This window comes from Sycon ciliatum, chromosome 9 (assembly GCF_964019385.1).
Source record: "Sycon ciliatum chromosome 9, ocSycCili1.1, whole genome shotgun sequence".
Lineage (NCBI taxonomy): Eukaryota > Metazoa > Porifera > Calcarea > Leucosolenida > Sycettidae > Sycon > Sycon ciliatum.
In genome coordinates, this window is record NC_088651.1 from 21,713,329 (window position 1) to 21,735,991 (window position 22,663).

Genomic DNA, 22,663 nt, shown 5'->3' on the forward strand with positions numbered 1-22,663 from the left:
GTGACGTCAGTGCAGTGACTGGAGCACTGTGATCAACATGAGACAGTCATTTCCTGCTTCATTCGAGAACTGCAAGTAACACCATGCTAGACTACTATCACTATTTAATCAAGCGCCGGATAATTTGGTTGGCGGGTAGGGGTAAGCGGATTATGCCGGCATAATTTTTGGCATAATCAGGTGCTTGTTGAGAAGGAGCATGAAATGGCATCCGAAAAGCAAGGGCAGACGAGGCTGTTATAACTTATACACACCTGCTATTGCTAGCGGTAAGCGGATTATGCTCGGAAAACTGACCAGGTTATGCTCTAGCTGTTCCAAATCGACAAGAAGCGCTACCGGTATGTATGGTCCGTCAACACCAGGTGTGTTGTATACATGTAAGTTATAACAGCCTCGTCTGCCCTTGCTTTTCGGATGCCATTTCATGCTCCTTCTCAAAAAGCACCTGATCATGCCAAACATTATGCCGGCATATTCCGCTAACCCCTAGATATGTTCCAACACCAGGCTGGCCTGCACTGGTCTCATCTCAGCTGCGCCATCCGCATTTTCGCCACCGGAAGCCCGGAGTGACAACAGATGTCATGTGATGTTTGTAGCCTGTTACTAAAAAAACATTAAATTGAAACAAGGAAAACGGTGGGTCACACGTTATACGTAACGTTGGAGTCTACCAACTAAACCAGATTTTGAATGGGTACTATACATGTACATTCGTGTTACTGTAGTTAGTTTGTCCCTCACAGACCAAGTTCAGTACTTTAGGATGTCGGCATTCCGTTTGTTACAATTCGTCCTGGCGAAGCTTCCCTTTCATTTCTTATCATTGATAAAACTGAGCCTCCCAAGTTGGGTGGTTGTTGTCTTGCGTTGTCGAAGTGTAGTTCGACTGTATTTTTATGGTCTTAGAAGACGTATAATGGTTGAAGACCCGTGGTGGCCGTACATAAAAAAAGTGCGCTCGACCCCCCCCCCCCTCCCAAACTCCACTGGAAGGCATTGGCGGAAAATGCTCGAAAAGGTGGCAGATTCTGCTCGAAAAGCAGTGAAATTGGCAGAACCATCCAAGCCTTATGGTGGGCAACTCCTCGAATTCTGCTCCATTTCTTTACCCACATACCAAACATGCATGAAACGTACCAGAAAAAGTACCGAATTCTGCCAATTTTTCTGCCGAAGAATCCGCCGGACCCTATTACTAGTATTAGGAACGCAGGATTTTCTGCCGGCATTATCCGCAAAGGCCTAGCCACCACATCCAAACGAGCTTGATCCTTGGTTGATGGTGACTGGAGCTGGAACTGCTCCCCAGTCAGGGGTTGGAGATGTGGCTCCACTGCGACGTACATGTAACTCGTTGTGGGCGACGCCCTTCAGTGAGCTTGCCAGTACTAGTATATGCATGTCGCATCATGATCATGGTAGACTCGATCGACTCTCCGTAATCAATAAGTATTCTATTAATTCTGATTTCTTCTCCAGTGTATGATTTATTGCATTTTAAACCATTGTGTTAATTTGCCCGTAAAAGAGGCCTTGGATTTAATTAAAAAAAATGGTCCCTACAATCTACATTGTATGCTACGCGCGCATACATTACATGTATGCTACGCCGGCGGAGTAGATCTGTAAAATAGTCTAGACTAAAGACTGTATCCATTATCCATGCCGGTTCCTTTTTTCTTCTCCTCCCCTTCTCCCTTCCTTGCCGTGGTTGGCTAACACCCTCTCTCTTTGTATTGGCCGGTGTTCTCACTGTGCTATGAGATGCTGCAATAAATAAATAAATAAATTCCATGGGCATGGTCTTACATGACATTGTATCTATATCTACGTGCGTGCATGCACTCAGCTCATGCACCCAATCTACCACCACATACATGTATATGTACGTATGCACAGATTTCACATTTACTATTATTATTTTTTTGTCCGATCATTTCAGATTTTCCGAATAGGAGCAGCGCTAGCGATGCGTTGCAAGCATGCTGGCATGCTAGCATGCTGTTGTTTGTTCAACTACAAAAAATAAGCATTCATGTATCCAGACGTGCAAGCATCAATTTTAGTGGTAGAATTAGCGGTGAATAGCACAAGTTTAGTTAGTTTGTTTTATACCCAGGCCAAGGTTATCTTACTGCTGCTTAGGGTGGAGGGTTGTGTGGAGCACACACAGCCGGCAGCGAGTAGCTAGGCTAGCGAGAGAGTTCCTTCAGCAGCAGTAGTGTACGGCGTCGGGCTTTACTTGCCAGCGCTGCGTGCGTGCAAACAGCAAACCGAATCAATCAATTACTGAATTAGAGCAGAACTAGTAGCAGCTAGTGACCGAATCTGCAGACGATGCATCTGTGGAGTTTGTGAGTCGGTGCACCTATCCGAGGCAGACATCAATTATTCGTGGACGGAGCTCTGACGGGCTGAGCAAAGCTACCGGGCCTGGTATAGAGAAAGGCGTGAATGCGTGGTTGTAGCGCCGTGGTGATTCATCGCACCTTTGCTCGCAGGCGATCAAGCGATTTGCAATACGGATTATAATTCTCGGCAGCATTGGCTAGTTGCTGCAGCGTTGTGTAGCACTGCACATCGTTATTTACAGCTCACTACCTATAGAGGATTGTGTGGGTGGGTGTGATTACATCGCTGTGCACCGAGATCAGGGAAATCCCCCCTTGCGCTCCACAACAAGGCAAACACTAGTCACCATGAGCGAGATAATCGTGAAGCGGGGCCAGCTGGAGAAGGAGGGCGGCACGGGCATCACGCGATGGCAGTCGCGAACGTTTATCCTGACGCGCACCTCTTTCTCCTGGTTCAAACCGGACGACCTGCGCTCGGCGCTCGGCAAGCTGGAACTTGGCGAGATTGCGGAGGTGAAACGACAGCTCGGCGAGAGCGGTGGCAAGAAGAACATTCTCACCGTCAGCACGCAGAAGAAAGTCTACAAGCTGGCGGCACCCAGCAAGGAGGAGCAGACCGAGTGGATCACGGCGCTGCATCCCAGCACGCAGGCATCGTATGCGGCAAAGACCGCCGCGGCCACTAGCACTCAGGCGCAGAAAGAGCCGGTGCAGACAACAGAGCACGACGAGAAAGTGCTGGCGGCGCTCAAAGCCGCCGCCAAGCAGATGACGGGCTCGGACGGCAGCGACCGCCGCTCCACGATACTGCTACCGATCAACACGGAGAGCACCGGGGGTGAGGGCGCGGCGGTGCTATCGCCAACGGCAACGACGGGGCCGGACACGCCGTCAGCGCAGAAAGCGAGCAGTGTCGTTACGTCACCCGACGGCACTGTGGTACCCGCCGTCACGTCACCGTCGGCCGGTCAGGCGGACAGCCAGCAGCAACAGCAGCAAGCGTCGGCGGTGAAGTACGCCGTCGCCGAGGTCTTCATCACGCACGGCCTGCGCATCAGCGGACCGGTGACGAATCAGATGTTCAACATGCTGGGCCAGGGCGTGCCGACCGACAAGAAGCGCTCGGATCCTCGCGGCTGGTACTGCGACCGCAGCTTCACGCTCTGCTCGGTGATACAGATGTTCGTGACGAGCGGCTGGACGCTGTACCGCCTGTCGCACAGCACCAGCGCCACTCCGTGGGAGCCTGGCCTCTTTCACCCGATCAACCTGGCCGTGTTTGCGCGCGGGCCCGGCATCAAGCCGCTGTGCATGTCGGAAAGCGAGTCACGTCAGTTCACCGGCAATGCAGCAACAGGCGCAGCGCCGTCGTCTAGAGCAGGGGGATTGAGTCGCAGTGGCACTGTGCGTGCTTCTGTGCAGCAGAGAAGCGCATCGGTACGGTCCGGAGGAGCTGAGAGCGTTACGGGTTTGCTGCCTTCGGAGGAGGCTGAGCTGCGCGTTCTGATGGAGGAGTTCAGTATTCCGCTGGAGCTGCTCGATGTTAAGGTTGGCGCGTGATTGTACTTCTGGGTATACATGTGCGTGTGTGTGTGTGTGTGTGTGTGTGTGTGTGTGTGCGCGCACGTGTGCGTGTGTTTATGCATACACGCATGTGTGTGTTCGTGCGTGCGTGTGTACAGGCAATCACACACTCACGTATCATGGCTGCCGAAAGCGGAAGATTGAGAGCTTCAACATCTACTTTTTATAGCGTAGTGAGAATTGTAGTAGGGGTCATAGTTCCGCCTTACCTATGTTTGGCTCCCTGGATGTGGCTTTGTTTAGCTCGGTAGATGTGAGAGATACATCGTATGCTGTGCAATTCAAAGTCAACACGGTACTACAAAAAATAGAAGATTTTTTGATTGTTGTCCAATTTTTCAAATTTCTCATTTTGCCCATTAGCACGGATATCACTACGGTACTATATGTATGACCTGTTCGGTTTTCTACTCACGCCCTCAATTGCCTTTACGCTCCCTCTGGTTCCAGGAGATTCCCCCAAAGACTGATATTACCAATTCTATTTCACTCCGATTTCCCGTCACATTTCTTCTTCCACGTGCCGTCGATGTGCGATGTGCTTCATGAAACCTGGTTATGTAAAGTGATGTGTCAGGCGGTGTGCAGGCATTGCTCCAGTGTGCGAGACTAATGTGTGATACATTGTCTGGTGCAGAATAACTGGGGGTTCACAGTCGTACACTGTAGCCTAAGCTGTTCTTATTCTTTTTGCTAAGAACTCAGATGGTGAGCCGAGGAAGAAAAAAACGTAACATGGAAATTTTGTTTGTGCCCACAATTTCCAGGTTACAAAATAATTGTTTTCTGGTAGAACTTTCTATACAGTTCAGCCACAGTGTTCAATACTGCTCAGAGGAATCCGATTGAGTCGCTGAAGTACGCGCCGGGCGTTGCGCAGCCTTAGACCTGCGAACACTGGGCTGCGGAATAATGCAAGGCGTCAACTTGACTCACGCGACTAGCTACTGACCGGATTTCATTGAGCACCATACATAAGATTATCATGCATGTGGTGAAGTTGTGGCGGTTTGCTGTTTGTCGAAATGTTCTTCGGCACCCGGCTGTACTGTACAATGCTGTCGGCCACCGAAGAACTGGGATGGTCAGTCCTCTAGCCTAGATGGTTCCTATTTTCATGTGTTACAGTCTATGCATGGTTTACCGGGTGTTAGCGGCCGTCGTGAGTTCCCTTCGGGAACGGACACGATAATTTACTTTTTTATTTCATTTTTTTAGTCTATGCATAATTGGGTCACTATGTAAACATTGGTATGCTGTGCTTGGTGAAACCGTAGCCTGGCCGTTCCTCTGCGCTCCGTTCTGCGGCATGCAGCAGTACTGTGTTTAAAAAGTACATTGCATGTACTGTAGCGCTTCATGCCAAAGAACAATGAGCAGGCTGAAGATTTTTATTATTAATTTTATTTAAAGAACACACTTCAGGCTCATTACAAACATCTTGAAAGTTTTTGTCTTCACAAGTATACTTTCAAGCCTTCTCATCAGGTGAAATACAGGCAAGAGAAAAGGAAACCCAACCTTTGCAAACAGAAACAAATCAAATTCACACTTAGGCTGTTAGGTAGGTCGTCAAAACCTCGTTAGTTACATGTATGTCCAGTGGTTGTCTCTTGTTGTCGCACTACATGTCGCGCTTATTGAGTTTTCTCGCATTTGCACCTTTGTGTCATTATTGCAATTTTCGCTGTTTACTTTAGCTATCTTCTTTCTTTCTTTCTTTCTTTTTGCGCTGTTTTACCACCTTCTTACTGTATTTAATCCACTGTTCCTGTTCCTTTTCTCTTGCCTGTATTTCACCTGATGAGAAGGCTTGAAAGTATACTTGTGAAGACAAAAACTTTCAAGATGTTTGTAATGAGCCTGAAGTGTGTCCTTTTTATGAGTATTATCGCATTTTTGTCTCAGAGGAAACTGTTTATTTAAAGACTCGTCGATTTTCAAGCACGATTTAGAAGCACAGTGCAGTTTCCACCCCACCAGTACCCGCACACTCAAGTCTCACTTACTAGTACATAATCATTGGCACTTGGCCGGACGAACATGGTACAAGACACACACAATGCAGTGTACTTGTACAACCAATGCACGCTGCAGTACATGCATTGGAAGTATACCAACACACTGCACAATACGGGAAATCAGGAGTCACAGCACGCAAAACACATCCACTCGGTTGGCAGCACTGCCAAGGAAATGTCAAGGCGTATTTTGGGGGTGACGGTCTGCCTCCAAACGACCAAAGCTCAGTCTCGTCGATCGCACTCACACACATGCCTATGAAGTATGAAGCCTTAGTTGAAGGCACTTTGACAGGGCCTGGCACAGGGCTATGCTCCACACCACCATGTCGCCCGCCCCAAATTTAGGCATAGACATTCTGAGAGAGGAGCAGGTGTCCAAAGCCTGGCAATGCACATTCTGATCGCAAGTCAAACGGCTACGTAGACCATGGTAGACCGCATGCGCGATCTGATTGTACAGTCATGTAAAGATCCGATACGTCCACGAAGCGCTAGCGAGTGATACGTAGAGGTCTACGGTACACGTCTGCGTGCTCCGAATGCGCTTGCTGCGCTACCGCACATACTACAGTAGCGCACCGGCAGGGACGAGAGTGACGTAGGTTGCGCTCCTGAATGCGTAGAGTCTACGTCGATGCGCAAGCATCTACTATTTCAGTGGCTGTACCAACCCGTAGATGCACCATTGTGCTGACTAGCAGTGTATGTGCAGGACTGACATCTGTGCTGCTTTGCTTCGCTTTGCTCTGCGTTGAGGGAAGAGTCGACTGCGACTTATTTGTAGTTAGCAACACTCGCCGTAGCAATGGCGGTCGCTCCCAGTTCTAGTGTCAAGGAGCAAGAGATGGACGCCGTCGACATAGCTCTAGTGGCTCTGGTAAAGACACGACCAGTGCTGTGGGACCACAGCCTGGCTTTCGAGTGCAAGGAACGCAGGCAAGAAGCCTGGCAGGAAATTATTCCATCACTGGCCAACACATACTTATCGGACGGTAAGCTTGCTGCTACGAATGCTACGGCGCTGCGTGCGCTACTACGAGAGTGCGAGTAGTATGACCGTAACGATTTTCGGTTAATGTTGACGGGCGGATGGTTGGGAAAATCGCGAACACGAAAGGATGGGACTTGCGGCAAGGGAAAAAATAAGTCTGTATGGAGAGCTGCGCTTATATCCCGTTTGACCTTGGGGTCTGGGTGCGTGTTACCTTGTGTTACTTTGGAAGGAGAAAAATATCATTTGGAGGTAACTGGTTGCTTTCGTGCGTGATGCGCAATCCGCGCCGTGAAAATGTTTTTTTTGGAGGTGGTATTGCACTGCAGTACTTGTGTTGGCATTGGTGTTAGGAAATGCAGCGACTGTGCTACTTTGTAGGTGTGCACCAAGTCTTGAAAGGGGGGGGGGGGGGGGTTCCAGATTGGGTCATGTTTCATCAGGAGACCCTCAGGATGACTTGATGTAATTCCCGTCCCCCACCCGCCTAAAAACCAGTTGGGAAGCGACACGGGGGGGGGGGGGGGGGGAGATCAACGGCACTTTACGGTAAATACTTTTTTCGTATTGGGAGCATAGTGCATTCGTGCGATTAGGGGCCGGAAATAGTAACTATGAAGTGTGCACTATGCTCCGGCGAATACTTTAGTTACAGTGGTGAACGGTTTCTCGTAACTCGATTGTACCCGTTTGCACTATTTGTTTTGCACAAGTTTTATTTCTTGATACGGTACAAGGACCACAGCGATAAGACAAATAGTCTGAAATCTGTACGGGGGTTCTCTTGCCATCATCTCCCACAGACGCGTAGCACCACTGTGGGAGGTGGTGTGGTGGTGGTGGTGGTGGGGGTCCGGGGTGTCCCCCGCGAAAATGTTGAAACTACAGGGTGCAAAATCCTGCATCCTGGGCACTTTTCGCATTTTGTTAAAAAACGTGGTCCGGCCAAAGCCGGACCATTGGCCGGACCGGCCGAATTGGCTGTTACGCCCCTGTCCTATTGCGGTGCCAATTTCTTTTTTTGGCGTGAGTGCATTTTACCATTTCATCCTTGCTGGGTGATGTCAGGAGGACCATGGGAGTGGGGGCGTGCAGGTATAAACTGAGATGTGGAATATGACGTCACCATTTTTTCGTTGGACGTCGAAAACATGTGTAGCGTATAGCGTATTCCCGTACGTTAGCATATCCCCGTACTGTATCCCCATACGTTAGCGTATCCCCGTACATTAGCGTACGGAGTCTGCCTTTGCATAAAAGCTGCTGCTCACGATTCTTTTATTACCAGTCAGTTAATTTCGTTGCCAGTACATTTCAATTGCCAGTTACAGTGTGTTCACTGAGACCCTTGTATTTTTGCCTCCGAGAGACTGCGGCCCGCTACAAAATTGGTGGCAGCGGTGGTTAAAGTCAACTTTGTCAGATTCGACCCCACCTGTTTTACGCGCTACAAATTGGTGGCAGCGGTAAATTCATTTTGTTTCATTCTATACCTAACTGTGTTACTTTACACGTTTCTCGGACCCCCATGGCTCAACCCGCTACAGCTCCGTGCGACGAATCAAGATGAGAATCATGTTTCTTGCCTACCTGGGTTTGGCCCTGCTTATTAGCCTGCAGCACAGTCAGGGTGCTAGCGTGGATCACCCTTCTCTCCGCACGGCACTCACTGGAGACTCCGATGGCGATTCCAAGCGACCCGCTACCTACATGTATACTACCCGGGTAGTGATGGCGAAGCTGTTGAGAACGACGACATGCAGGCTGCTGACCAAGACAAGGAGGGTATTCCCCAAGACCAGCAGCGTTTGATTTTTGCCGGCACGCAGTTGGCAGACGGCCGAACCCTGAGTGACTACAACGTTCAGCAGGAGTCCACTATTCACTTGGTACTTCGTCTCCGTGGTGGGATGCAGATTTTCGTCAACGCTCTTCCTGGCTAGACCATCACTCTTTACGTCGCGCCAAGCGATGCTATCGACAACGTGAAGACCACGATTCGACGAGGAGGGGCGATCTGCCTGACGCCGAGTTAGCCTCTCTGAGTGACCGGCTCAATCAAGATGAAGATAACACCTGGCTCGCCCTCCGCCGTAGCTCCAGCCGCCGCCGTGATTACTGACGCTGATTCCAGGTATGGCATTTTCTTTCCTGTCTTCCTTCAGTCTTCCTATTCTCTTCAGTCTTCCTTTATGCGAGTGTGTGAATCCAGTTTAGTTTGGTAGGCGTCTGATCATGGTGAGCCACGGTTTACCCAGCTAACCTGGGACAATGTGTGTGACAATGCCCCTTATAGTGAATAGTGATAATTATAATAGTATAGTGTATTCAGTTCGGTTTTTGACCTGCGATGTTCCTGGCGGGTTGTACCAGCGTTGTGCAGCAAGAGTGCTGTGGTTTTTCAAGTCCTATTTGGAGGACAGTTCCTTCCCCTTTTGACCCTGTGAGATCGTGTGAACCTGGTGTGCTTCTACTTTATGATTTGTTTATCAGTTCATTCTTCTGTCTATTCCAAACGTTATCATTTCCGATATTATTTGCCATACTCCGGTTGACGCTCTCCCAGTAATTCGCGATCTACTATAATGTTCACGACTCCATACCTGTATTATATTATTCAAGTCATCCATCCATTCTGCCTATCTCTTATCGTCGAGTTTATTCCGACGCGACCATGCATGCCGCCAGTTTCTTCTAAATAACAGCCAGTTGTTGGTGTCCAGCTATCACCGAGTAATCGAATCACGAGGACGTGATTGTATTTGAGAGGGGAGGTGTAGCGTATAGCGTATTCCCGTACGTTAGCATATCCCCGTACTGTATCCCCATACGTTAGCGTATCCCCTTACATTAGCGTACAGAGTCTGCCTTTGCATAAAAGCTGCTGCTTACGATTCTTTTATTGCCAGTCAGTTAATTTAGTAGCCAGTTAGTTAATTTATTTGCCAGTCAGTTAATTTCGTTGCCAGTACATTTCAATTGCCAGTTACAGTGCGTTCACTGAGACCCTTGTATTTTTGCCTCCGAGAGACTGCGGCCCGCTACACATGTACGGTGACGAGTTTCAAAATGCGTTCCAAAACTTTGGACTCTTGCACATTGTTTCCATTGCTCCCAACTGGCTAAAGTGAGTAGCCCAATCCACAACATTGTGGTTGTCCAGGAACTAGTGATGAAACAAACGGGCTGAATATTCAAATATTCGTTCGGTTTGTCACATTCAAAAGAATTTTTCTCGAGGCGAATATTCGTTACGTCACTTCGAGTGTAGCATATGGACATGCATGCACGCCGAGGACAGTACAGCACAGTGCAGCGTATACAGCCTTCCCTGCGACTTCGTACTGCATGAGTGCGCGTATTCGCATACTGGACTGCCACGATTGTACATAATATGTATGTACTTCGAAGTAGCATTATGTAGCGGTAACGTTTTTGTGTCACTACTGCTTGTGCATGCGTATCAACCATAGTGACAATATATCCTATCAAGTCACTGAGGGCAGGGCATGTGATGTCATCCGTGTTAATGAAAGAATATTAAATTTTATAAGAAGAAAAGAGGACCAAAGAGCTATAACATCCACTAACACAACCAGTTACTTTTCTGGATATTACAGCGTAATCTGTAGCTCTTTGGTCCTCTTTTCTTCTTAAAACGTGATCCTTGGCTCTCCACTCGAGCCGAAAGAATATTTTTTCGTTTCTTCGTTATTTGATAACCGCAATCAGTAATACAAGCTGGATCGACATCTGTGTACACTTTATTCATGTAATGTAATGAAATCTAACGCTGAAAGCACGATTTCATTACATTACATGAATAAAGTGTACACAAATGTCGATCCAGCTTGTATTACTGATTGCGGTTATCAAATTGTTGTCTCCTCGCCGTTTGTTCTTCGTTATTATTATTATTATTAGAAGCTTCTCCGCGTTGGCATCAATGCAATGTAGATATACACAGCATGTATAGCTTTCGCATAAGCCGAAGCGACAACAGCCAAACAGGATATTGATGGCGATATAAAAACATATCTTCGTTAAGCCAAAGAATATTAGGCTATTGGTTTTAGAAACTCTGCCTTTGCATTTGTCTTGCTTCATTCCAGCGGCGAACATTGAGAAGCGGTGGAAGCTGATCCGTGACCGCTATGCCCGGGAGAGGAAGAAGATGCTGCAGACCGGCAGGACACCGAACTGGCATTGCTGGGACCACCTTCACTTCTTGAAAGACACAGTGCGCAGTCGAAAGTAAGTCTTTGAGAAAGGAAAAATGTCTTCATCTACATGTACAACGTAACTGGTTCTGCCGGTCTCTTTTTCTCGGCCTGTCTCTGGGTGTCTCCGTGTGTGTGTGTGTGTGTGTGTGTGTGTGTGTGTGTGTGTGTGTGTGTGTGTGTGTGTGTGTGTGTGTGTGTGTGTGTGAATGTGTGTGTGTGTGTGTGGGGGGGGGGGGGATTCACTGGCCAGAAAAGCCACTTCATAGTTGTGTGGTGTAGACCAGGCTGAATAGTGGCGGTCAATTTTTCAGCCTTGCAAGCTGTTGAATAGTGCAATCCCAGCAAAAGTTGCTATGGCTTGCTGTAGCATCGCTATCATCGCCTCTGGCGATGGGCGTCGAATGGTCAAATGGTGTGTATGTGTATGTGTGTGTGTGTGTGTGTGTGTGTCTCTCTCTCTCTCTCTCTCTCTCTCTCTCTCTCTCTCTCTCTCTCTCTCTTTCTCTCTCTCTCCCTCTCTCTCTCCCTCTCTCTCTCCCTCTCTCTCTCTGGTTCGCACTAGACCTTTGGTATTATTGATTTTAGTGTCACTAATACACAAATTGCAAAAAGGACTGCCGAGATTTATTTCATTCAACATTAAAACTTGATATGTCAGGGCATGTATGTATTGTGTTTGGCTGTACATAATGTATGTATGTACGTGTGTGCATGTGTATATTTGCGTGGGTGTGTGTGGCTGCCCTGCTCATTTACTCGTTTCTCTGTTCAGTCGGCGTAGCTCTCAGACACAAATGAACATGGTCAACCTGACTCTGGAGATGAAGCCCAGCAGTGCTGCGCCACGCCAGCTAACGCCACGCCAGCAAACGCCAATGAAATACTTCCAAGTGTCATTTCCGGAGGGAGGGTACGTTGGAGTCCAGTTTAAGCACCAACAGTTAACGATTCTAATCCTTAAATTCCTTCAGTCTTGATTGATCAGAAGTCGAACAATCGAACACTCACGTGGCCCCAGACTTCTCCGGGTGATATTCTATTCTCCGAACATCCCAAAAGTCAATTTTGTTGTTATTGTCCCACGACTGCAAGTCTTTTGGGGGTGCAGCCGACATGTTTGGAGAACAACAGAATGCCACCCAGAGTAATCTGGGGCGGTGTTCGATTGTTCGACTCCTGATCAATCAAGACTCAAGGAATTTGCTGAAATTGCTGTGTTCAATGTTCGGTTTAGTGAATCGAGATCAGGATGCGATGAATTCCTCGCAATCCTCTCTTCAGCCAGGATTGCCTAGATTACTCAGAGTAAAGAGGCTATGTGAAAGAAGTCATAATGATGAGTCAGAGGAATTACGCAACTGCTCATGGGTGCTAACTGCTAGGCATACAGAACACTGTTGCTAAGTTTGTCACCGCTGACCCGCGGCAAGTCTTTTGCAGGCATTCGTAGTGTCTACTCCCAGCTGTACTGCAAATGCATGATGCGTACGAAACCCCACTGGTACGCAATCATGATTACACCATAGCTCAGTGGGTAGAACATCGCTGGCTACAAGCGAGGGTCCCTGGTTCGAGTCCTGGTGACAGCTGCCAATTTTTTTCTTCAGACTTTTCCCGTTTGTGTCTTTCCCTCAAACCAGTAAAATTAATATTGATTTTGTGACAATTTTGTCAGGGGTCATGCTATGACATTGTTTTAAAATCGGTAATTTTCTCAAATCTAGGGTTCGTGTATAATACTTCGGATTACCACTTGAATTGTGTGTCGCTCCCTTCTTGGGAGCTGGCGCTTTTCCTGCCGACTTGAGTGCTCACGTGACTGACTCACGACTGCCATCCAGAGCACACGACAAGTCCGTCGAACCTTCCACTCAGCAAATCTGGAAGACAGCACCACACTTCCTGCTCAATACACAGTGTTTCTGGGACTTTACCCCTTATCAGTTGAGAGAGGAGACATGCTGTGTACTAGTGAGCAGAAATATTCGTCTGCAATTCTATTTCGTCTTTTTTTCGTCCAAAGAGCGTTTGGACTAAATTGAATGCCGGACTAATGCCGATTTGTCCAGCTTTTCAATACACTCTTATGATCCATAAACTAAATTTTCCTCCGGAGGAACTCCCTTTCTTTGCAGTTGGACGAAATTATTGACCGACTAAATTTTCTGTCTGTACAGTAGAGTAGAGGGAGCGGCACGCAATTCTCTAAGTATATGTATCGCCGACGTCGCAACCCCATCTTCACATCTTGAATTATGAAACATTTGGACAAAAAATGGGGTACGCGTTATACTCAGGTGCGCGTTGTATGCAAAAAGGTATCCTTGGAGACAAAAAAGCTACAACAGTCAATATTAACACAAACTTTAGGCTCCTCAACAACATGATTTCGTTTGCTTTGGCTGTGTATCACCTGAGGAGAAGGTACGAAAGTTGACTGTCTTGTGAAAATCATGTTGTTGAAGTTTGTGCCGCTATTGGGTGTTGTTTGTTAGACTGCGGCGAATACGGTATCTGTGTGTGTGTGTGTGTGTGTACGTATGTGTGTGTATGTGTTTGTTTGTGTGTGTGTGTGTGTGTGTGTGTGTGTGTGTGTGTGTGTGTGTGTGTGTGTGTGTGCGTGTGCACATATTTGTGCACGTCTGTTTTTGTCATTTTCCAGCAGTCAGATGAAAGCAGAGGCTGTGGACATGGAGCCGCGCAGGACAGACTCTTCAGCAGCGGCTGCAGTTTCCACTGCAACGGCACTGACGTCATCAATGACATCGTCAGCAGGCGCCGCCGCCACTCGTTCGCAGCCTGACTTGAGGTTGACCCGACATCGTGTGGAGGTGGGTATTGTAGTTTATCCACGTGATGCGACTACTGTAAAACTCCCCTAATCCTGACACCCCTGATATGAGCACGTCTGTCTACTGGGCACCATTCTATCCAAGCTAGAGTCACAAATACCTGCAAGGATGCACCACTCTCTGCTCAAATACACAATGTTCCCCTACCCTTCCCTACTCCTGATCAACTGAAGAGGGGAAATTCCCCCGAAAATAGCTCCTGCTCAGCTCATGAGGGGTGAATTCCCCCGAAATACTCTGGCCCAATTGATAAGGGGCGAATTCCCCCAAAAAATACTCCCGCTCTACTGATGAGGGGTGAATTCCCCGAAATACTCTACATGGTGTAATGAGCAGGGGTGGTGCTTTCCTGTAAGTTTGCTCGTGTGGTGTGAATGGCAAGCGTGAGTCAGTCAAGTGTCCAGTTTGGCTTGAAGCATGTATTCCACACAGGAGCAACTTCCCCGTGTTTTCCGGAGTAGAAGCCGCACCCCGCATTTGGGGGGGGGGGGGGGTTCTCTTGCGGTTTAAAGTCCGGAAAATACGGTACTTTATTTACTAATACCGCCAAAATAACTACTGGAAAAATAACCACTTCTAAGTTCGTTAATAGCACACATAAAATATAGGTCACCCTATGGCTCTTGTGCTGGCCAGGAATGCACGCTGTATTATTTTAATGTACAGGGCCAGAAATCAAGAATTTCCCAACAGTTCCGCGTCTTTCCACGTGTCACTACCGTACATTCGATTCGTGCATGTTTTTCCATTTCTGCCTGCCTGTTTACATTTCTGCGTGTTGCAGGCTGCCAGGAAGCGCTCGGCAGCAGGAGCTATGGGTGCTGTGGCGGGCATGCCACACAACGGCAACGGACACAACGCGACAGCAGCGGCGGACGGCTCAGCGAGCGACCCGATGTCAAGTTCTCCAGCCAAAGTGAGCTGCCTGACGAGCGTCCTGCCCGAGGGCGAGGCGGCGGTGACGCTCGACGCCTCCGACAGCGACGTCGTTGCCTCCAGCTCCGTTCCTGCCTCGGGTGGCGGTCTGCCTTCGCCGAGCCGCATCGTGCACTCCACCGTCAGCGTTGATACCTCATTATCATCGCCTCACCTCCCCGCCGCCGGTGGCTCGGCGGATCCTGGCGGCAAGGTGCGCAGCGCGTTTGTCGTTCCCATGGAGACCACCAGCGTCGCCACGTCCAGGTCTCGGGGCGGCAGCAATTCATACTCCGCTAGCGGCAACGGACAGCAGCACCATACAACTGGCGGTGGTGTTGACGACGGTTCGCAGATGGACGCCGAAGCTCTGTTCGGAATGCACGTGGCGGCTACGATGCGCCGCCTTCCATGTCGTCACCGTTTCAACCTTCAACTTAGCATTAGTCAGTGTATAGCAGAGCTGCCGTGGAATGAACTGGGTGATATGTAGTTTAGCACTACGTAAACCAGCAGATTAGCAGCAAACAGTGCATGGCGGATCTGCCCTGGAGTCAGTATGCAGTACGTCGCCGTGGATGTATGTACTGTGCTAGTGGTGTGCTGGTTCAGCCCGGTACCTCTGCTTTTTCAAGTTTTTCACCCAACTCAGCCGGGGGCTTTGTGACAGCCTCGGCTTGCTTTGGGACTGCCTCTGCCGTGTTGCCATGCAATGTCTTTCTATTATGACAATATCACAGAGAACAGATACCGATGATTTCACCGGCTTAGTCTGCTCCTTGATACAACTGTGCACTTGTCTGTGTTATCGTTCTGTTCAGTGTTGTCTTGTTGATCCTTGTATCATGGAACTGTTTTGAGTGTTCATTTCAGATACCATTAGTATCTCTACACTTGATAATAATGACATCATGATGACAGCCATTATGGTGATGTAGCACCAACACTGCTGCTAGATTATGGTGATGTCATGGTGATGTCATGGTGATGTAGCACCAACACTGCGGCTAGGCGCTAGCCTAGCCTAACTAATAACCCAGTCATGTAACTTTTCTTTTAAGATTCTTCGTTCTTGGTGCAATGGACAATGGTTTTGCGTTGTATGGAGTTGACCGAGGGTGTGTGTGTGTGTGTGTGTATGTGTGTGCGCGTGCGCGCGTGGCTAGATCGAGATGTAGCGTAGTGTCCAGGACAGCCTGCCGACTCCGGCCACGCAGGCTGGATATACAAAGGAACCTTGATGGCAGGTCATACATAATATGGCAGAGAACGAAAAGCCCAGTGTAATCACTGTTACTTTGTGTGTGTGTGTGTGGTGGTGGGGGGGGATAGATTTGCGTGTAGAAAAGCTGTTGTGCTTGGTCAATCATGGTACATGTACATGTGTGTAAATACTAATAGTTTCATTCCGGCCCTGTGCCTGGCTAGTAGGTCATGATAACGTAGATCATCTACACTGATACAGTGCCATGTAGATCTACTGTAGCCGGATCATACAGACTGCCAGGTGAGGAACGGTCCGGTGCGGATGGGCTGGGGAAACCTGGAGTTTGATCCAGTAGATCTACGCAGTGTATTTCAGCACCACGTTTTGTAGTGCACATCTGTCAGGTGCTCATGTTGCTCGCGTGACTGGTTTTATTTTTTGGACATCGACCAGCTGCATGCATGCATGCAGGAACGGCGTTTTTACGTGGGTCCAAGCTCATGCCTGATTTCATAGGTCGCTGGTATGGCATACCGCGAACCGGTGAATGTAGTTTTAGGTCTACACTACAGTCTTGACGACGAAATCTCGGAAAGGAACGCGGATATCCCGTGCATTGGAGACAGAGCTGGGGAGTCGTGAATGGCGACAACTAAGTATTAGTTACTTCCAAACTGGAAGCAGGCACCACTCGATTAGAGTAAAATACATGTTCTGTCTCTAGCCGTGGGTTTGGGACTCAGCCTAGATCCACTGGCACTTCAGGAGAAATTTGGTTTGTGAAGAAATACAGACAGTCCTACGACTAGGCCACTTAGATCATCTACACGCGAGCCGATCTCTTTCAGTCTTTGCGTGGCCTCCACTGGCGAGCGGCTGCCGCTGTTCATTGCGGGTGCAGCGGGCCACCAGCCTTCAGCCAACCGTGTGCGCCAGATCGGGCTAGCAAGTGAGTTTGGGATAATGCAGGGATATTATCATGATTACTAGCGTGCCCAGGCCCCTCAACTAGTACTACTACTACTGTACTAGCCTCGATCGCGGCATGCAAACAACCACGTAACAGTCGTTACGTGGCAGACACTCGGTCGAGCTTGTATGAGAATCCTTGAAAAAAAAATATATATTTTGGACTTGAGACTGTGAGGAAGTATGGTCAGCTGTCTTGGTTGAGGCTGAGGCAAAACCATCACCTGGGATAAAAATTTGGAAAGACTCTCCAAGCCAACCTCGTTCCAGATAGCAGCGTGAGTCCGTCACTGTGACTGTGCCGACCAACACTATAATGTCGGTATGTACATGCATGCAAGTTGGGTCACCCTGCATAGCAGTTGCGTTCATGAGGGGGGGGGGGGGGGGGGGGGGGGAGATTGCAAGTGCTAAATGAACGATGTTTGTTCCAGGAACGACGAAAAGAATAAAACAAGTTTGCAACAATCCCGGCAAATATGTGGTGCATAGCAGACTACACACACACAGCGCTAGTTATAAATGGCACGCAACGTGGAAACCATTGCATGGCTTGCGCTCCACTTAACTGCGACACTGCCTTGCCTCTCAATACGAACATAACCTGTGCTCAGCAACAACTGTGATACACGTTTTCTCTCTTTTCTTTAATATCTGATCTCCTTTCTTTCGTTTTACATTTCTTTATGGTTCATCAGCCCGGTTGGCTTTGACCCTTCTCCTTTATTTGGCAAACACAGTAAAACCTGTCAAAGCGACCACCTGGATAAGGCGACCACCTGTCCTAAAAGACCACTGAAACCAGGATCAAGGGATGGAATTTTCAGTCAAATGACCCTGGATAAGGAAACCACCTGTCCTGGTAACAGAGACCACGTTATGAAGGTCCCTTGAGCGGTCGTCTTAGACAGGTATATGGTATGGGAGGTGGACTAGAAAGTAAAGTAAATTGACAGACCTCACCCCCTATCTTCAGACACCATCCATCTCGAGGACTAGGCCGCACCTCCACTTACCGATCCACCGTTGTTGAAACACCAACTGTCTTGGAAGACCGGCCATCTCATGGACCAGAGGCTCGGCCATGAGATGGCTGATCCTTCAAGACAGGTGGTGTTGCAACAACAAAAGTAAACCTGTCTTGAGGGACCGGTCTTCTCAAAGGTCAGACCAAATGTCAACGTACACACCAATCTGCCATGAAAGGCTACCTAGTTTAGAGACCGGTCATTTCTGGAATCGTACCATGTTACATACTTCCGAAGTACCGAAGTACTCGTGTTCCGGTTTTCCGTGCATGTATCTTCAGTACAGTGACTTTGCACCGATTTTCTGTGCGCAATGCGGTGATTGTACATATATACCCACTGTGTGTGTGTGTGTGTGTGTATGTGTGTGTGTGTGTGTGTGTATGCATGTGTGTACACGTGTGTGTATGCATGTGTGTGCACGTGTGTGTGTATGTGTGTGTTTGTGTGTGTTTATGTGTGTATTTCATATTATGTGAACGTGTGTGTGTGTACGTATGTGTATTGGTATAGGTACTTTCACTGCTTCAGGACCAGCGTATCTCACCTAATCATCTTCTTGCAAAGCCGCTGAACTTATTGTGTACAGCAGAATGTCTTGTAAGAACCAGAACAAATAGAAATGGACATATATGTACATGTGCACCCCCCCCCCCACACACACACTTGACATAATGTTTCTCCATGGAATGCCGGACGTACGCACACGTCCAGATGTTCCACGGGCTGTTCACGGGTCCGCCTCCTTGAGAGCGTTGTCAAGCAGACACATTCGGAACGCTTTACTACAAAACATTGTTGTCAAGTTGCTCATCCTTACACTGCAGCACTTCAAGCCTTGTGCATTTGTTGAGTTTGATCCCTACCTTTAGGTGTCTTGTCCACAGACCAAGATTCTAAGAGGGACAGGTCAAAGAGATGTTTGTATGCAGGCATTTTTTCCAGGCGTTAGTCTTCATTTGTTAATCTGCATGTGTTTATTAATTTGTGTGTGTGTGTGTGTGTGTGTGTGTGTGTGTGTGTGTGTGTGTGTGTGTATGTGTGTGTGTACGTGCATTCACGCCCCGTGTGTGTATGTTTCAACGTTAACCATTTCGGCTCCGCAACTCGCGAAGGCGATGATCCGTTCGACTGCGACGAGTTTGTGTGCAACATTCAGCTGTGGATCAACACTCTGAACGCCAAGTCACTGCGCAATGCGCTGCAGGCGAGAGGACAGTTTCACGACCTGCAGCAGCTCGAGGATCTCCAACGTATTGAAAAGATGGAGGGAGCGGACGCTCACAACAGTCGAGTTGTCAGCATCCTGGTTCCCGGCGGGAAGAAGGCATACAGGGATCTGTGTGAGGCAGTTCTGGCAATGAGTCCATTGTTGCACGCCGAGCGCTACAAGCAAATGATCGCGCTATTGCCGGAGGACATGAGACCCGCCGCCACTGGTATGTTCTGGAGCGTGCCTCTGATGTTGGTCTCATCCTTGTCGTTGTTGTCCTTGTCGTCTTTGTCGTCATTGTTTAGTGCTGCTCACACACAAATCACATTGACCCGTAGAGGGTGGTGGCGTTCCCACGGCGGACGCGCAAAACTTGTCCTCCTGCCGAGTCTTACGTGAGCCGTGAAATTTTGTTAGCATCCGTTGGAGGCATGCCAGACTGAACCATTTCACTGCATGTAAAAATACTACGAAACGAAGAAGGCGGCATGATCTATGTCAGGCTGGCAATGAATGGGAGGCATGGATTGATTGACGAAAGTCCCGCTGCGTTCTAAGATATTTGCTTCGAATGCTGGGCAATTCTTCTGACTTTTCTAAACGTGTACTGTCAAGCATGAAATTAATGCGATGGTCTAATTTCTGCGAAATTCGCGACCGCGTGGAAATCGCGAAATTTAGACAGCGTGAAAAGGAGATCCATGAAAGGTTTAGCAAGAATGCCACAGGTTTAGCAAGAATGGCATTCTGCAATCGCAAAATTAAAACCTCGCAAACCTGTCCGAATTCGGAAAACGCGAACTAAAAACGCCGCGAAAATTTCACGCTTTACAGTACCTCATTTTGAATTAGAATTTCTTTCTCGCTACTGTGCCTCTGTTTCTGCAGCCTAAGGTGCCGGGCCACTGAAGACATCAGTAGAGTTCTCTTGAACTCTTGTCACCTTCATTCTGGCTTGCATCACGTTCATGTGTTTGTGCGTGTGTTTGTGTGTGTTTGTGTATGTTTGTGTGTGTGTAACAGTTATGTGTGTGTGCGCGCGCGCGCGCTCGTTTGAGTTCATGTGTGTGTGCACACGTTTGAGTTTGTGTGTGTGCACTTAACCATGTGCTAATATGCCCTTCAAAAGTTAGCTAGAATTCATTCATAGCCGTTAAACGGCTGTGAACGAATACTAAATACTAGTCTATGTGCAAGCATATTCTTTCATATAGAACATGAAAGGATAATATTATTATTATCATATTTCTGTTGGTCATCATTAACATCCCTATTGCTTCTTTTATCTTCATGAACAGCGCAAGCGAGGAATGCCACCCATGACATAGTGCATCTTTATCATTGTATATTTTAGTCTTACCACCACAGCACCCTAGACATAGATAGAAAGGTATATTACATAATTAATATATCCTTATTATGATCATTCCAAGATCAACCTATGCTCAATGGGACGTTGAATAGAGTTGAAGACCTTGCAGAGCCTGGTGGGAGAGTGGTTGTTATTGTTAATGTTGGCTTGAAAGTAATAAGGTCCAGCGGTTTTGGACTCATAGCGGTGCTTGGACTCATAGCGGCGCTTGGACTCATAGCGGTGCTTGAACTCATAGCGGTGCTTGGACTCATAGCGGTGCTTGGACTCATAGTGGTGCTTGGACTCATAGCGGTGCTTGGACTCATAGCGGTGCTTGGACTCATAGCGGTGATTGGACTCATAGTGGTGCTTGGACTTTGATTCCACTGTACAGTGTATAATGTGGAGTGAAACCTGTCTAAGACGACCGCTCAAGGGACCTTCAAAGCGTGGTCTCCTCATCCAGGGTCATTTGACTGAAAAAAAGCAACCCATCGTCATGGTTTCAGTGGTCTTTTAGGACAGGTGGTCGCCGTATTCTAGTGGTCGCATTGCCAGGTTTTACTGTACATATACATGTACATGTACATTGTACTTTCCGTACAGGAGAACGTTACTATAAACTCATTACAGTACTTCACTCCGTTCGCACTTGAGCCTCCATGTACAGTGAAACCTGCCTAAGACGACCGCTCAAGGGACCTTCAAAACGTGGTCTCTGTTACCAGGTGGTCTCCTTATACAGGGTCACATGACTGGAAATAGCATTCCTTGGTCCTGGTTCCAGTGGTCTTCTGGGACAGGTGGTTGCGTTATCCGAGTGGTCGCCTTGACGGGTTTCACTGTACGTACATGTACAGTTGTGGCAAGTGAAATCCGACACTTGTCATAGGGGACAGCGCCACAAATGGGCACCAATGATGTAATGCACTGCACCTAATTTGTACTACAGAGCCGTATGCATCCCAAACAGATCGAAACGTCACAGTGTAGATACACACAGTTCACAAACATGGTACACATATTTAAAGGAGTATTGGTATCCAATCCCCATTCATTTTTGCCAGCACCTTTTGAACCTTGACTGTGATGAGTACGAGTTTTGTCGTCAGACAGATAAAGTTGTATGTAACACATGTACTGTACGTATGCAGGGCTGCAGGGGCTGCAGACTGCATGGTGCAGTCCCTTATGCCAAGTGTTGGATTTCACTTGCCACAACTGTACATGTATACTGTGTTATTGGTCTAGTAGCCCGTGTGTACAGTGAAACCTGCCTAAGACGACCACTGAAGGGACCCTCAACATGTGGTCTCTGTTACCAGGTGGTCTCCTTATCCAGGGTCATTTGACTGGAAATACATGTACAGTCAACTTCGCTAATAACGACTGCGGATATAACGACAATTCGCGAATAACGACCGAATTTCCATGCCCAGAGCAAAGTCCCATCTAACTATATACATTTAGCTTCGGATATAACGACTATCTGAATAACGACAATTCGCGTATAGCGACATGCTTTTAGTGCCCGTGGTCATATTCACTGCTTGAATAACGACTTTCTGGGCTTTTGACAGCTATTTCAAGTACCTGTCAGTCAAGTACATGTACATGTACCTGTCATGCAGAAGTACCAGAACCTATGGTGCACCGGTGATGGATATTATTGCACACATGCAAGAAAATGCAGCCAAGGGGGGGGCTTTTTCTTCCTTTTTTATGTTGGCTTCAAAATTGTTGGATTTACCAGCACACCTATACATGTATGTATACAATGTACATGTAGTTGTACATGATTGTACAGTAATCATCATACGTACATGTCTCTGGCCCTGTAGATGGCTCAAAAGGCATATTTTTTCAATTGATTTCCCTTGCATATTGAATTTTTAGTTCCTTTCAACTGCAATATGAAAATAAAGTACACATTGACATAGAGC

General features: G+C 47.9%; 3 protein-coding genes across 4 annotated transcripts; all 3 read left to right on the forward strand.

Annotated features, from left to right (window-relative positions):
* Positions 1-2,062: 2,062 nt before the first annotated feature.
* On the forward strand, positions 2,063-4,495 carry LOC135824197 (uncharacterized). The gene has a single exon (XM_065336927.1). It carries the CDS (start codon positions 2,706-2,708, stop codon positions 3,918-3,920), a length of 1,215 nt encoding a protein of 404 aa, XP_065192999.1. The 5' UTR covers positions 2,063-2,705; the 3' UTR covers positions 3,921-4,495.
* Positions 4,496-6,668: 2,173 nt separating this feature from the next.
* Positions 6,669-15,821, forward strand: LOC135824508 (uncharacterized). 2 transcript variants are annotated; one of them, XM_065337243.1, is made up of 5 exons: positions 6,669-6,960; positions 11,072-11,213; positions 11,955-12,092; positions 13,845-14,013; positions 14,819-15,821. In XM_065337243.1, exons 1-5 carry the CDS (start codon positions 6,774-6,776, stop codon positions 15,440-15,442), a joined length of 1,260 nt encoding a protein of 419 aa, XP_065193315.1. In that variant the 5' UTR covers positions 6,669-6,773; the 3' UTR covers positions 15,443-15,821. The 2 variants fall into 2 exon arrangements, with proteins under 2 accessions (XP_065193315.1, XP_065193316.1); XM_065337244.1 differs by having other exon boundaries at positions 13,848-14,013.
* Positions 15,822-16,737: 916 nt separating this feature from the next.
* Positions 16,738-20,846, forward strand: LOC135824663 (uncharacterized). Its single transcript, XM_065337382.1, has 4 exons — positions 16,738-17,105; positions 18,667-18,753; positions 19,269-19,592; positions 20,255-20,846. Exons 2-4 carry the CDS (start codon positions 18,747-18,749, stop codon positions 20,257-20,259), a joined length of 336 nt encoding a protein of 111 aa, XP_065193454.1. The 5' UTR covers positions 16,738-17,105; positions 18,667-18,746; the 3' UTR covers positions 20,260-20,846.
* Positions 20,847-22,663: the final 1,817 nt, after the last annotated feature.